Raw genomic sequence first — 16,274 nt, 5'->3', positions numbered from 1 at the left:
GCACAGTTTTGCATCTCAAGTAAACTGATCTTGTTTTCAGGCTATTTTAACTGGGAAACAAAACCAATACTGATGATCATTTCCACATAAAGTAATTTATTGTGCTCCATGCGAAAGCTCAAGACAGCAATGATGGTTCAATACAGACGTCCCCCTCTTTCCGTGTGTGTGTTTGTGTGTGTACGCATGCATGTGAGGGCGTGTTAATCCGCACACAGAACCCATCAGCATCAACCCCCCCATTCCTCCCTTCACTTAGACACTTCCAGCTGGTGGAGAAGGATACGCGCGTAAGATTCTCCATCCCAGCTGCCCTCCACCCATTCTCTTTCTCTCATCCCATCCCTCTCTCCGCTGCGCTCCGTCCCGGCTGACTGCACGGTGGGGATGGGTTTAGGTAGGGCCAGAAGGACTCAGGAAAAAAGCGCCAAGAGGAAAGCACCGTCTCCTTGAAACGTTCATCTCCTCTCACACATATGCAGTTTCCCAGCTTCAGCTCTTCGGTGGCTGCTCACAGGAACACATAGACCTTACAGAGGGTGCCTGGGGGAGATTTTTTCTGGTCAGATTTTGATTCTGGTCAGTCTTTATTGACTGGAAGACACTTTATGAAAGGATATCTCACTTGAGCTTTGCATCATGGCACATGCAGCATCCCAGCTGAAGAAAAAAGCAGATTTGGAACTTACAGCTGCCGAGGAAGAGAAGAAGAAGAAGCCCAGAAAAAGGTCCAAAGAACCAAAGAAAAAGGTACCAATAAGTCACGGCTCTGAGGGGGGCGCGTTTTGGCACTGGCATGCAGGTTGGGTGGGATGTCTGGAAGCATCTTAAAGGTCTGGGATGTCACTTTAAGGGCCATTACAGTTCAAGAATGGTTTTTGGAAATAAAAATAAGGCTTTCAAGTAGACTGCAGTGATGCTGCTGAGTCCTGTGTGGATAGGAAACGCTTATTTATAGGGCGAACATGTGCCTCACAAAGAAGGCGCACACTTAGAATGCAGAATACACAGTTGAACACAACATTTTTGAGGGCAGATTTTTACTCTATATTGTTAACATTTCTCACCCGTAGTTAGATATCAAATAATGCTTTATAGTAGTATATCATAGTTGTTTATTGAACTTAAACAGGTTGGAAACGCCAACCCATAAGATAAGAGGTTTTTGTAGATTGAAGTGGCGGTTGTCTTTTTTTTTTTTTTAGATGCGTGTGGGTGAGTGTGTTTTTGTCTTTGATCCGCGGTGGGATTCGTTCTCCACGCTGATGCGTGACTGGTGTCATTTTTATCGCGGGCTATGCATCCAGACCCCCGGGGGCTCACGAACCTTCTCCCACGGGCTTTATGAAAGATTACCCCCACCCCACCCCCGTCCCAGACAGCTTCAATCCCATTACAAACCCACATCAACCCATCCCATCAGTCACAGACCTATCTACATACGCATCTGCTTCTGTCTTAGCTGCTCTTCTCTTAGAATCAACCAAAGAATAGATAAAAATGGTCAGAAATAATTGGATATTTGGCATCCCGTTCTTTTTTGTTGTTGTGGAGACTGCTTTGCACATTTCTTGTTTGATTACTGGTTGTGGTTTACAAGAAAATAAAATTTTAGTCAAATTCCATGTTTAGTTCAATGTGTTACTTGCCATTTCATTGTAATTATATGTGAACTTTAGCCATTTCTGAGTGAAAATTGTTTCAAAGTAAATCCTACACCAAATTGATTTCTGTGTATAGAGTTGTTCATTCTCATTTCTTATAAGACAATGAACATTATCATACAGTCCTTCTTAAATTGGCTATAATAACAGCAATACACAGCAATCCTACACAAGATTTTAATAATATTATTCCATCACCTTTATGTTAATTCTTGGTAATCCTGTATGAAACCTTGCCAGACAACAGCATACACATATAGTGTTAACAAGCCAGCTTCGCTTTGTCCCTCACGGGACATTGTGTCGTGATTGAAATCCTCCCTTCAACCTTTTTAAGGACTGAGAGCTTAATTCTCAATGACCTCTGTCATTCATGTGCGCGTGTGGCTGAAAATCTACACCCTAGAACTTTATACAAGCCATTGATTCACATTCTGATGGCCCACAAGGTCACATCTCATTACAAACTGTTGCGGATGTTGATAACTTGAATAACATAGATGGAAAAAGATTATTAGTGACTCAGGTCATAGTAAAATGTATGTATTCTAGTAGTACAAAGCAGTTTAGATTTTGTGTGTGTTTTTTTTAGGATTTTGCAAAATGTTAAATAAAGTAATTTTTTATTTAATTTTATTTTACTGCTTCAGTGATAGCCTTGTAGGCAGTGTGCCGACATATAGTGCCGTTGTTCGAAGTTCGAATTCGAATCCCATTCAAGTTCGAATCCCGGCTTGAGAACTTTTTTCGCTCCTGCCCCTCTCTCTCTTACCCAATTCGCTTCCTGTCAACTCTAAACTATCCTATCACGATAAAAGGCAAAAATGCCAAATATATATATTTTTAATTCAGTATTTCATTTATTAAATATTTCATTTCATAATTAAATTTTACATGAACTTAAATATTGAGTAAATAAATGCTCCGTTTGTGACGTAAACCATGAACTTCTTTGTACGAAAAGGTCAGATTTTCGTACTTTTTTAAAAGCTCTTTAGAACATCTCAAATCGTTTGGATTCATTTTGTTTTATTTGTTAATTTTTAAATTCAACTTCTTGCACAAATTGTTATGCTGATAATATAATTTGTAATGCTAGATTGTGTTTTAAAAGAGTAAAGAATACCTTGAAAACATAATTTGAAACAATTTTCAATGAGAAATTGCTAGTAAATTTGACAAATAATTACACAGAAACAGCAAGTAATACATTAAATTAAACATGAAATTTTGAAGTAGAAGGCTGAAAGGGTATTTTCTTATAAAATGTCTTGTAAAATGTCTATTTTGTATGACTTTTGGACCCCAGTGTGAGAAATATCAATCATCAACATCTGCTGAAATCACTTTACTGATGTTGAAATATTTTAAGCACTTCCAGTTGACCAGAAAAAAAAATTGAATATGGTATTCATACTTGTAGAATGTGCTTAAGAACGTCTCGGCACTTTTTTTTATTTTGTACAGCTGTGCTCAGCTTTCATCACAGGTTTGTGAGGTTCGGCTTAAGTATTTGGAAATTGCAGGGTGTTTTTCAGACTCCAATTTGGAGCGAACCTCTCAGTGGTTCTATAATGGGTGCAGATGGTAAACGTTCGCTCAGGGTATCAATAGCTGAGAGGACTCCCAGTATAGCTGTGGTCAAGGAGAGATGCTTCTAGGTTATTGATTGTGTTGAGAGGTGTGGCATTCGTACAGGAGAACTGTGCGCCAAAGCACTAGCTCTGGATTTATTTATTAGCCAAAAACTTAAATATGAATTATTCCAAGCTTTTGACCATTTAGTATATGTCTCAGGGTCCTCCTTCAGCAGTATTTATTTGTTTATTTATTTTAATTTATCTAAAATAATTGTATTTGTTTTACAATGTTGGACTGCTATATTTCAGCTGTTGTCCATGCAGTTAGCAAGACACAGGGACACACTATCCTCATGCGCTTCAGGTTTGTACCTGTCCTGGGATGCTGACATTACTGGAGATGACGAGGATTTTATGTGCGTATGCGTTTGGCAGTGTATCGGGTGTCGTGCTCAATGCACGGTTACGGCACACAGGCAAACCAAAAAGGAAAAATCCATACTCTAGTCTGATGCCTCCTGGCTGCTGGCAGCCCTTTGCTTTCGTCCTCTGCTTGAAGAAATGAAAACAAACACTTAGGCAGCTGGATGACTGCCCGTTTGTGAGATAGTCACGTTTGAGTTTATTCATTTCTTCTTTGTGCATTTTAAAGCCCACCTTAAAAAACAAGTAGACAAATAATAATGATGCTCTGTACATCATGTCTTGTGTTCTGGTTGGCAGGTGCAGAGTAAATTATGTAAATGTAATAATAATCAATGTGTATAATTTACAAGAACTGTCTGCATTTACATGCAATCCAGGTTCAATATAAATTGTGACATACTGCTGATTACCGCAGAAGATAATATTAACTTAGTCCCTCAGTTTATAAAAACTTAAAAGTTGTGTGTTATTTCAGACACTTTTGATTGAGTGATTGAACAGATTTCAACCTTTTGTTATATGGAGAATTATAGGCTTTGTTTTGCCCTTGTCCCAGATCCAGACTTGCCATGTTAAAATATTATCTTCAATTTTTTTAATGAATATATTACAATTAGAAAAGTTAGTATACTTATGAAGTGAGAAGAAAACTAGGAAAAACCTATATGTAAATACCATGAATAAGAATAATTTATTTTAATACATTTGAATAATTTCAATAATTTCCAATAGGATTTAATTTAGTAATTTTGAAATTATTCAAAAATGATAGCATTTATTATACAGTATATATACATATATTTGTGTGTGTGTATATATATATATATATATATATATATGCACACACATTAAATATATCATATATATCAATACATTAATATTGTTTAATTTTATAATAAAAATTTGGCTATGAAATTAATAATTCCAAAAAAAATTAAAATTTCTACTGTTGAATGCTAGAACTCACAATGTATAATTTGAGATAACACAGTAGCAGTTTATTACTTTCAGAACAAAAAAAAATTGCCCCATAGACTTCCACTGTAAACACTGCTTTACAGTTATTGCTTGCTTTTACAAACTGAGGAGCAAATCGAAATTATACAGATGTAACACTTTGTTACGCCTCATAATGGATTGCTTCAATTTACATAGAGATTGCGCAAGTGCTTATTTGAATCAGTAGATTTTGCCACCAGCACAAAAACATTAACCCCTAGCTGTTAATTAATTTTAGTTGGAATGTCCTTCACCCCACCCAGTCTCGTTTTCTTCCACTCCCCGTCTTTACCTCTTTATCTTTTTTAATGTGGGTGGGTTGAGTTCAATATTGCTTCCTGCCATGCATTACAAACTGCATGTTTTAAAGGGGGATGGGGTTTGGACCCCAGATATACACACATGAACACATGCTTCCACCAGCAGCATCATCACCCCCATCTTTTTGAGCAAACACGCCAAGCTGCTTCATTAATCCCCCGTCACTTATTAAGAGCCAACCTCATTTTTCACAGTATCTACCCTCCTTTGCTTGTATTGTTTGAGGAGAGCGCACCGGGCTCCCTCAGGGCCTCCGTCCCCCTCTCCTCTTTTTCCCCTGGAGCTGATGGGACACTTTGTCACCAGATACTGATTCTTTTTATTTTTTTCTCTCTAATCCTTTCATTCAATCTGTAATTGGTGTCGGAAAGGTCATTAAATATTTCACACCAAAACGAAAATCCTGAATACAAAAGGAGATATTTTGAAAGGTGTTCATGCTGCTATTTTCCATACAACGAAATTGGAAAGTAGTGGCTTTTTAATATCGCATGGTTATGAATGTGATATTCCATATACAACAGTTTGACTGCATGTGTAAATAAATAAGAAACAACCATGTGCAGAACTACTTCCTTCTGCCATGGATTCAAATCTCAAATTGACAGTTTAACAGCTGAGCCCAAGTCACCATAACTAATTCAAAAGCATCACTTTAGAACTAGTAACTAAGGAACGTTGAGTTGCTTCATTGTATTACTGTATTAAAAGCGATGAATTATGTATTGTAGAGTATTATGAGAGAGAGATGGACTCAGCAAGTGTGATTACCTGCATCTGTGCATTCATTCTTCAGCTCAATCTCATATTTGAATGTCCGCTTGTTGAATCAAATTTTCAAATAGACAATCTCTTTATTAACAAACCACATATATGAAGTCTAAACAACTAGACTATATTCTCACCTAATAAAAAATGTAACTACATTCCGTGACATAACAACAGAAACATTTGTAAAATTTATAGTGGGTTTAGTATAATTTAATATAATATACAATTATTAATATCATTTGATTATAATTTTATTATTTTATATATGATTTTTCCTTATTTTTGTAAATAATAAAGGAGACATAATATAATTTTTTTTCTGTTTTGAAGATGTTTATATTATCCCATTTCACTGTCTTCCTGCTTCTCTGGAGATCAGGCTATTCTACAGTAATAATAATAGTGCATAATGCATAAAACTTTTCTACTTTTGGATGTCTGTCAATAGAGAAAGATTTTTTTACCCCCATAATGGTGTAGTTTCAGTATCCACCTGCAGGGGACTATGCTAACCTGCCAAACCTTGCCTCCTTGATTTAAAAGAGTGAGAGAAGGACAAAGACAGAGAAGCTGAGAGACAACGAGACAGAAAGCTGAAGGAAGCAATATAGGAAATAAAAATGGGGTTAAGCCTGAAATGGAATTGGGAGTGAAGAGAGAGAGAGATTATAAAACAGAGCGAGAGAAAGAGAGATGTGAGACTCCTCTAGGTTCACATTGAAATCACTGAGGACAGAAAGCTGTTACAGCGTAAAACAGAACACGCAGTAAAAAGAATCACAATTTATTTCCCAGTGCCGACAAAATCTACATGAAATGAAGGGTTGCTGGTGTGTGTTGTATGTATAAACAGTGATTAGGTCTTGAGGTGGCTCTGCTTGCACTGGCTCTGTCTGTTACAGCTCATTACTTCAGCTGGAGACCAGTGTGATAGAGACAGAGACAGAGTCCAAAATGATGACACAGAGGTGACCGCAGCTACACGAGACTTGTTGAATATGTGTGTATTATGTTTTATTACATTTTGTTATTTTACACATTTTTTATAATATATAAAATGTTGTTGATCTTTTTTTCCCAAAATTTCTTAACAATAATGACTTTTATATTGACAATTGGATGTTGTCCCAATTGTCATCCCCTGCATACATATACAGTGGGGCAAAAAAGTATTTAGTCAGCCACCAATTGTGCAAGTTCTCCCACTTAAAAAGATGAGAGAGGCCTGTGATTTTCATCATAGGTATACAGTGGGTACGGAAAGTATTCAGAGCTCCTTAAATTTTCCACTCTTTGTTATATTGCAGCCATTTGCTAAAATCATTCAAGTTCTTTTTTTTTCCTCATTAATGTACACATAATTGAAATGGCAAAATCATTAAAATTATTATAAAAAGTGGTTTAGATTTTTAAAAGTATTATTGATATTTTATAGTTTTAATAATAGTTTTTATTTGTATATTTTCTGTTTTCATTTTAATTATAATGTTTTTGTAATTTTGTTTGTTTATTTTTTCATATATCTATATTATTTTAATAGTTTTTGATTTAGTTTATTTTAGTATATCAGTTTAAACTAAATGAAAATGGTGTGTTTTCTTGGCAACTAGGTAAAACAATTTATCTATATATACAGTATTTTATTTTATTTCTGTTAAAGTTTTAATGGTTTCAGTTTTAGTTAACTATAATAACCTAAACCTTAGTTAATTATAATAACCTAAAATAATAATTTGGTTGTATAATAAAAGTCACATTGTTACAGTGTCACCCTAAAAACAAAATATAAAATTGAAATTCCAAAATGATTTTAAAAAATTCATTGAAAACAGCAGAAAGCAAAAAGTAGGATTTACTGGTTCATTTGAGATCAGATGTTCAGACGCATTGCCTTTATGCAACAGTGCAGATGAGTGTGGTTTTCTGGAGAATGCAGGCATGTTTCTCCAGAGCTCCTGAGAGCCACCCACTTTCTGCTGAGCTCTACAAACATCAGGGACAGAGATTGGCCTTATTTTTTCTTCTGTTCTGGTTTGCTGTTCATCAGCAGACAGGGTGAGTTAGTACACACTTCCTCCTGATGGTAAACTCTATGACCTCCTGCTTTTATCCAAAGTGATTTACAGATGAGGACAATAGAAGTAATCAAAACCAACAAAAGAGCAATAATAAGGAAGTGCTATGACAAGTACCGGTTAGCCTAATGCAGTACACATTTTTTGGTGTATATATATATATATATATATATATATATATATATATATATATATATATATATATCTTTTGTGAAAGAAATAAATCTTATTAAATCCTTATCCGGTAAATTTAAAAAGGAAAAGTAATTTGAATTCTGTGGTCAAAAAGAGTGGGAAGCCTGAATGTTTTATGCTGACATTTCAGCTCAGGTCTCTCTTGAAAAAGGACTTTAATCTCGAGAGACTAATCTAGTAAAATAAAAATATAATAATAGTAATAAATCTTGGATCAGCATGGACATTCCTGCTGGTTGAAGCTAATCTTTTCAGCAGGGTTTTCCTCCTCATGCTAAGGCAGTAAAGTCATCACTCCTGCTGTGGGGGAGCTCAGATTGACGTAAAAGGGAACAGAGCTGCTGGTCTAATTAATATCCGCTGCCAGTTAGAATGCGTGTGTGTGTGTGTGTGTGTGATAGGTGAAAGCTGCACTGTACAAAGAGTGCAGAAATATCTCTACCTGACTCTGGTGTCCCGAGAGTGTCCAGATTGTCTTGTTAAAGCACTGCTATGGGCATCACTGTGTCCTGATGAAAATACTGTGTGCACATGCTGTCTTTGTCCTTGAGCTACACACCAGTGCATGATGGGCCCTTCTGCAGTGATTTTAAGTCTTTTATCTACACTAAACATTCGTTTTTCTTTTTCATTGGAGAAGAAATGTTGAAATGGATACCGCCTATGAATTGCTGGCTGGACAAGAGCGTGTGTGTGTGTGTGTGTGTGTGTCTCTGACCATTGACGTGTGAAAAATGGAGGCTGTGATTGGGTGCAGAGGGGGCAAGCTGAACCGTGAGATGCCCATCTGTGAGAATGCGGGTGACTTCTTTACCACACACACACACACAGCTTTGCTTTTGACGCACAATTTATGATATTATTAGATGTCTTGAGGGTTCATCAGACACAAGCTCTGTTTACAGTATCTGAAATTACACATTTCTGTTGAAATGCATGCTGAATGTCAGTCTTTGTTTTATTCTGAAGGCAACACAAAATAAATGTAATACATTTCAGAGCTTGGTTTTGGATCAATGAGACAGAAGTGGTGTCTGAGGGAACAGATCAGCGAGGATTAATTATATGCACTATTGAACCACAACAGTTTGAGCATTTAGCATTAAGTGCATTCAAATATACAGTATTAGTGAAAACTGGAATTCCCTCTGAAGTAGGGTGACCAGATTTCTCATGGTTCAATACTGGACGGAGGAGGATTGGGGGGGGAGCACCAGGTTCTGGTGATATGTCTCTCGACTAGTTATATAACCTATAACAAACCTCTGGTATTACTACTATTTACAAGCTAAGCCTACAGGTAAGTATGGTGAATCCAGGTAAATACACCAGGTAAGTATGGGTAAGTATAAAAACTATAATATATTATTATCAAAATAAATAAGTGATTAAAAATAGGCAAATCTCAATAAATATATATTAATGTCAATACATAGAAGAATAGAAATAAATAGATCATTAAATAAATAAATAGACGGTATGTAAAAATGTAACAAAATAGACTATATGCAGTATCAGTATCCAGGCCTGGATCGCTGCTAGGATGCGTTGTGGCGATTAAAACACAAAAATGGCTGCTTCACTCTAACCGAGCAAAATAAAAGAATGCAGAGTACCTCAATGCAAGTGAATGACAAGCGGTCGAGCGTGAAGATCACTTCGCTCAAGCCCTCTCTTGCTCCGATGGCAATCGTGAACTCTCCCTCGATGCGGTGTATCCAGCGATGCCAGAGGAACTCTGAATTGTCTCGGGGAATCAGAGCGCTATCTGGGTTGTGACACTTCTCTATCGATGCCGGAAAAACTTGCCACACAAGCCGATCAGTGCTCTTGTTGTCCGTCGTCCAGCGATGTCCTCAAATCACTCCCCGTCGTTGCCGATGATCCGTACACAGACACTTGTAACAACTGGCTTCATATATATATATATATATATATATATATATAATTTTATATCAAATTAATATAAATGTTCAGATATTCAGATATTTTTAATATGTTACGAAAAGAAATGAACAAATACAACCAGATTATCAGCTTGCATAATAATTATGCCTGCTACTATGTAAATTATTTTCTTATTCAGCAAGGACACATTAAATGATTAAATGGATGAAAAGTGACAGTAAAAAAATATTATAATGTCACAAAAGATAGATAGATAGATAGATAGATACACTGAAGACTGGGGTAATGATGCTGAAAATTCTGTTTTAATATATGAAAATAGACAACACATTTTAGTAATATTTCACAATATTACTGTTTTTACTGTAATATTATTTTCCTGTGTTTTTCATCAAATAAATGCAGCAGTGTTGAGAGATAAGAGTATAAGTGTCACCTTATATATATTAGCATCATATTCAACTATATTAGTTTATCATCATCCACAATTACGCTACAGTTGACCAATCAGAATCAAGTGTTCCAGATTTGGATTTTGGATAGGCAGCTGAATTCCAGCTAACACTGATAAAGCTGACCTAAGGTGTGTGAAAGAAGGCATTGTGAAATGTTCTGAGCCATATGGAGTTCATACACTCAGTATGAATAATGCAATGCTTTATATTGTGTTAGGTGCTGGTGGACGGCCGTGTTCAGACTGCTGGCTAATATGAGCTGACTGCTGTTCATTAGTCCAGGCCAGATCTGCTGGGACGCCTGCCGTCTCCTGAGCTGGAGTTAATGAGCTTTTGTGCCTCAAACGGCATTATCTTCTTATACTGTGCTGCAAGCCAGTCAGGACAGGGATGTTTCGGTAATGATAATCAGCCCTAATGGGCTTCAAATGAGCAAAGAGTGGCACTGTACAGCAGTGAGGTGATGATGACTGTGTGATCAGCTCATGGTTCAGGATATACGTCACAAAGTCTCAGCAGTTTCCTCTCTGAGGCCTGATGCGAGATACACTCAAAACTGGAAAGCTCTTGTGATAATTGCAAGCTCCAGTCTGACTGGTCAGCTACTAAAAGTAATGCTGCAAAGCTTTTTATCAGTCTGCTGAGACACAAAATAGTGTTTAAGAGGTACCGGCAATTCAGATAGATAGATAGATAGATAGATAGATACACTGAAGACTGGGGTAATGATGCTGAAAATTCTGTTTTAATATATGAAAATAGACAACACATTTTAGTAATATTTCACAATATTACTGTTTTTACTGTAATATTATTTTCCTGTGTTTTTCATCAAATAAATGCAGCAGTGTTGAGAGATAAGAGTATAAGTGTCACCTTATATATATTAGCATCATATTCAACTATATTAGTTTATCATCATCCACAATTACGCTACAGTTGACCAATCAGAATCAAGTGTTCCAGATTTGGATTTTGGATAGGCAGCTGAATTCCAGCTAACACTGATAAAGCTGACCTAAGGTGTGTGAAAGAAGGCATTGTGAAATGTTCTGAGCCATATGGAGTTCATACACTCAGTATGAATAATGCAATGCTTTATATTGTGTTAGGTGCTGGTGGACGGCCGTGTTCAGACTGCTGGCTAATATGAGCTGACTGCTGTTCATTAGTCCAGGCCAGATCTGCTGGGACGCCTGCCGTCTCCTGAGCTGGAGTTAATGAGCTTTTGTGCCTCAAACGGCATTATCTTCTTATACTGTGCTGCAAGCCAGTCAGGACAGGGATGTTTCGGTAATGATAATCAGCCCTAATGGGCTTCAAATGAGCAAAGAGTGGCACTGTACAGCAGTGAGGTGATGATGACTGTGTGATCAGCTCATGGTTCAGGATATACGTCACAAAGTCTCAGCAGTTTCCTCTCTGAGGCCTGATGCGAGATACACTCAAAACTGGAAAGCTCTTGTGATAATTGCAAGCTCCAGTCTGACTGGTCAGCTACTAAAAGTAATGCTGCAAAGCTTTTTATCAGTCTGCTGAGACACAAAATAGTGTTTAAGAGGTACCGGCAATTCAGACTCTGAGGATGAATTAATCATTGGCTTTGCTGATAATTATCAGCTTAGTTTTACATCAAACGTTTGAAAAGACTAAAAGTGTAAATAGTCAAATTTACGGGTGTGAGTTTGGTTACAGGAAATTGGAAAAAATGAATTTTTTGTTATATTTTAAAGTTAAATTATTCTATCTAATGCACTTTGAGAGTTCAAAATTAAGAGCTCCAACCCATGTTCTTAACTAAGACAACTTAATTCAGAAAAAAGTCAGTGAATTGACTTGTACCTGAACTTTAAAGGGGACTCAACCCTCTTTTTATTTGTGGTATACTGTCTAAATATACTATATACTGTAATACTGTCTAAATATACTGTATACAGTCTAAATTACATTCACACTGTGTTTCAAAAGCCAAACAAACTAGAATATAATAATAATAATAATAACAACAACAACAATAACAGTTATATCCATATATTGTAAAACAATTGCACTGTAAAATCAATGAAAATGAATATTTCATAGCCTTTATTATTTTTGTTTTTCACTACAGTAAGGAAATTATAATACTTACCTAATTTCTACACGTGAAAGAGATATTTTGAATTTGGACTGCATTTAAACAGCTAGCTGTCAGCAATTCATGCTGCACTTTTAAGCGTTTATTTTGACGGAAAACTCCAGCTTCAGTGAAAACAGGCTTACAAAAACACATCTCACTACAAATCTAGTGAAATGCTGTAATCATGTGCTGCGAAAATAAAGCATAACTGGTGGCTGTTGTGTTTCCAAACGCGTGCTAAACTCACATGAAATAAACGAGTTCACTGCATTCATTCATTGTGAACGGAGCCATTCTGAGGCTAGGAAAACACCAGATCACGAGCTGATCTCCTGAACGAAGTGCGCGCTTCGCTTTGAAACACGCAGCGAAACTAGACTTGATGAAGGGATAAAGCCATATTGTGCTTTCAGTTTTAGTTCGTTTGACAGATACTGTGCCAAAGCATAATGGCCCAAAACACAACTTTAAACACCTTTTAAGGTAGAATAAGAAGTTAAAATATATATTAAAAACTATACTTTTTGCCCGGAAGACCTATCATTTCATATCGTCATGTGACCACGATAATATCGACACAGTTTTGCTATCGCGATATCACGACGATCGCTACATCCCTATAGAACAGCATTTATTTGAAATAGAAATCTTTTATAACATTATATACACATATCCTGTCATGTTTGATCAATTTAATGTATCCTCGCTGAATAAAAATATTATTTTTTATTAAACAAAATGACCGACCCCTAACGACCCCTAAGTGCTAGTGTATCTGTCACTAGTTAATTTTGTTTAATGTTCTATCTGTGAAATAATCCTTATTTATTATGTTTTATATATTCTGACTTTGTATACAAGAGCAGATATTTTCTCTCTCTACAAAACGTGTTTTTAAACAGAAAGGATGACTTCTCTCTCCTTTTTTGTTGACAGATATAGTTGAGAATGGACAGGAAATTATTAGTAGGATGGCCTGCAAAATGGAAATTAATACCATCTTAAAAGTCATAATCAGAATTTAAAAATGTAATTGGCTAGAAATAATGCTATGTGAGTTCGATCTCTATAAAATTTGATTATTAAATATACACAATTTGAACATTTAAATGTAGAATTAAAAAAAATAAACAAATAAATAAACATTTGTAATAGTCCTCAACACAAATAATAGGAAAGGTCATGCAAATTCATAGATTGTAAGGTGTGGGAAAGCTAAACATTTTGCTTTTGTACTTTTAATTTCAAGAACTATTACCTGTAGACATTTATAAACTATTTCCTCTATATTTATGAACTGTAGTTATCTAGTAAACCAAATATTCTGTTAATTTTTGTAACTCTGACACTTGGCGGTGTGGTAAACAGTGGTCTTAGATGTGTGTGTTTGTGCGGTAGTTCGGTTCTCTGGAGATCCGTCAGAGCTTTACTCCAGATGTACACTGTGTGTTCAGAGTCAGACCACATCTCACAGAATCATGGGAGTTTGTGTCGTACATATCTAGACGTTTGAATAGGAGCACAGAGCAGCAGAGGCAGCTGGACTGGCCCACGGATGTGTGTACAAACATATATCATTTTTATTATGTTATTATGAAGAAACGTTAGTTCTGAGTAAATAGTAATTTATTTGCAGATGCTACTTGGTTTGTTATTTTGACAAAAAAAGATGTGATGTTTTTATCTGTGAGTTGGTAGGTGAAATGGCACAGAATAACTGCGATACATACAGTGTCTCTTAATAGCAACCCAAGAGATGCATCAATATTGATTGACCTGACCTGGAGAGGTCAACACCTTGCTGTCATCCTAACTAATGTAATCCTACACAGAAAGTATCCTGGAAGGCAACATAAGGATGCCATAATTCACTATATGTCTCTATTGTAGCATGCTGTATTTACAGTATGCACAAAACTGTGAGGCTAACTCGAAAACCACTAGCAGCCCAACATAACCAGCCTGAGAGGTTGACTGATTGATTGCCATATTTTGTTATTTTGGTTAGATAATCATCAAGTGTTTGTGAGAGTTTACTGTACATACAATATCCATAGGTATGCAATTTCAATGCAATGGCCTTTGTGATATTTATAAATATATAAGATATTTGAAGATGGCCATCTTTAAGCATGACTGTTGAAATAAAATGGTAACACTTTACAATAAGAGTCCATTTGTAACATTAAGATTAATGAAAGCTGGATAAGTATTGCTCCTTGTTAATTCAACATTTACTATTATTAATACATTTAAAAATGTAAAAGTTTCTTCTGTTAACATTAGTTAATAAACTATGAACTAACTTTAATGATCAATAATTAATATTCATATTTTTATTCATTTACAAAGCATGGTTCAGTTCTGTTTTTTATAGTAAAGCACTATTTTAGTTTTCATATCCATTTTAAAAACTATCGGTTGATTAATCTGTATCGGTCAGTGTGGTCCAACCTAGCTATTGGTATCGGTAAAATCCACTATCGGTCGACCTCTAATACCATATGCATAACATATGCAGTGTTATTGTTCTGCATCATCAACAATTTCCAGTGATCATCATGGCAGTTACTTGTTAAAGAATTTTAAGAATTTTTGTGGCCGTGTTCAGTGTTTGAAATTGTAAGGCATTTTTAAGTCCCAGGGGTTGATTTTTATTGACCCTCATGTTGTGTTCTTGTCTTTTTCACCCAGAGAGGATTTTCTTTATTTCCGAAAATGCTATTTTATATTATCGAATTGGACTAAAACTTACTGACTTTGCTCACACATGGGTTTAACAACTTCCCGGTCACACTTTATTTTAAGGTCCAATTCTCGCTATTAACAAACCATTAACTATGACTTTAGCCTCAATAAACTCCTAATTTGCTACTTGTTAATAGTTAGTTAAGATAGTTGTTAAGTCTATTTATTACACGACTCTGTGGAATACTTGATTCTGATTGGTCAGTCGCGACATTCCGAGGTATGTTATCCCTCGATAACAACCAGTAAAAGCTAATAACACAGGCTCATCCGGGTATCAGCAGTCGGACTATTTTTTCTTGGTGGAAGCTTTGCATTTGTTTAGCAAATAAAATATTAAAACTCAATTCAAAATGGTGTACAATTATTTAATTATGTCATCCTGGTATCGCGGACTCGCTCTCGTTTCATACAAATGCTGCTGCTGCCATTTTACGCTGTACTCTTGCTCGAACTATTTTTTCTTGGTGGAAGCTTTGCATTTGTTTAGCAAATAAAATATTAAAACTCAATTCAAAATGGTGTACAATTATTTAATTATGTCATCCTGGTATCGCGGACTCGCTCTCGTTTCATACAAATGCTGCTGCTGCCATTTTGCTACGATTGTTTTGTACACTGTAATGGATTATAAGAGAACTAACAAACTGGTAAGGTTTTAAAACATTTTCGTCTTAATTCTTTTATTGCTTTAATTATTTTTGTGGTGTAATGTTGTGTAATAAGTGGTTTGACTGCACCGTTTCCCTTAAATGTCCGTCTAGTTTGAATCTGCCGCTTGCTCGCAACTGCTGTCTTCACAGAAGCTTTGCGTTCAATTATTTCAACTCAAATCAATGTTTCGCATCTAATTATTTACTTATGTGGCAAGTAGCCGTGTAATAAGCGGGATAATGTACATCCAGCCGGTTGTTATCTCAGAATAAACCCTTTCAGGCTGATACAAGACACCTCCGCTTTGCGTCGGGGTCCTGATCACCCTGTCGGGGTTTATTCTGAGATAACAACCGGCT

At 36.0% G+C, this 16,274-nt stretch overlaps 1 protein-coding gene across 1 annotated transcript in view; it reads left to right on the top strand.

The window, feature by feature from the left end:
• Window positions 1-218: 218 nt before the first annotated feature.
• ank3b (ankyrin 3b) overlaps window positions 219-16,274 on the top strand; it is a 106,438-nt gene continuing 90,382 nt past the window's right edge. The window contains exon 1 of the mRNA XM_016283247.1: window positions 219-750. Coding sequence (XP_016138733.1) covers window positions 640-750 — 111 coding nt within the window. The 5' untranslated portion in view covers window positions 219-639. The remainder of the gene's footprint in view (window positions 751-16,274) is intronic.

The sequence above is a fragment of the Sinocyclocheilus grahami genome, unplaced genomic scaffold (genome assembly GCF_001515645.1).
Source record: "Sinocyclocheilus grahami isolate Dianchi unplaced genomic scaffold, SAMN03320097.WGS_v1.1 scaffold172.1, whole genome shotgun sequence".
NCBI classification, from domain to species: Eukaryota; Metazoa; Chordata; class Actinopteri; order Cypriniformes; family Cyprinidae; genus Sinocyclocheilus; species Sinocyclocheilus grahami.
Note: the sequence above shows the minus strand (reverse complement) of the source record. Positions and strands in the feature narration are given on the sequence as shown.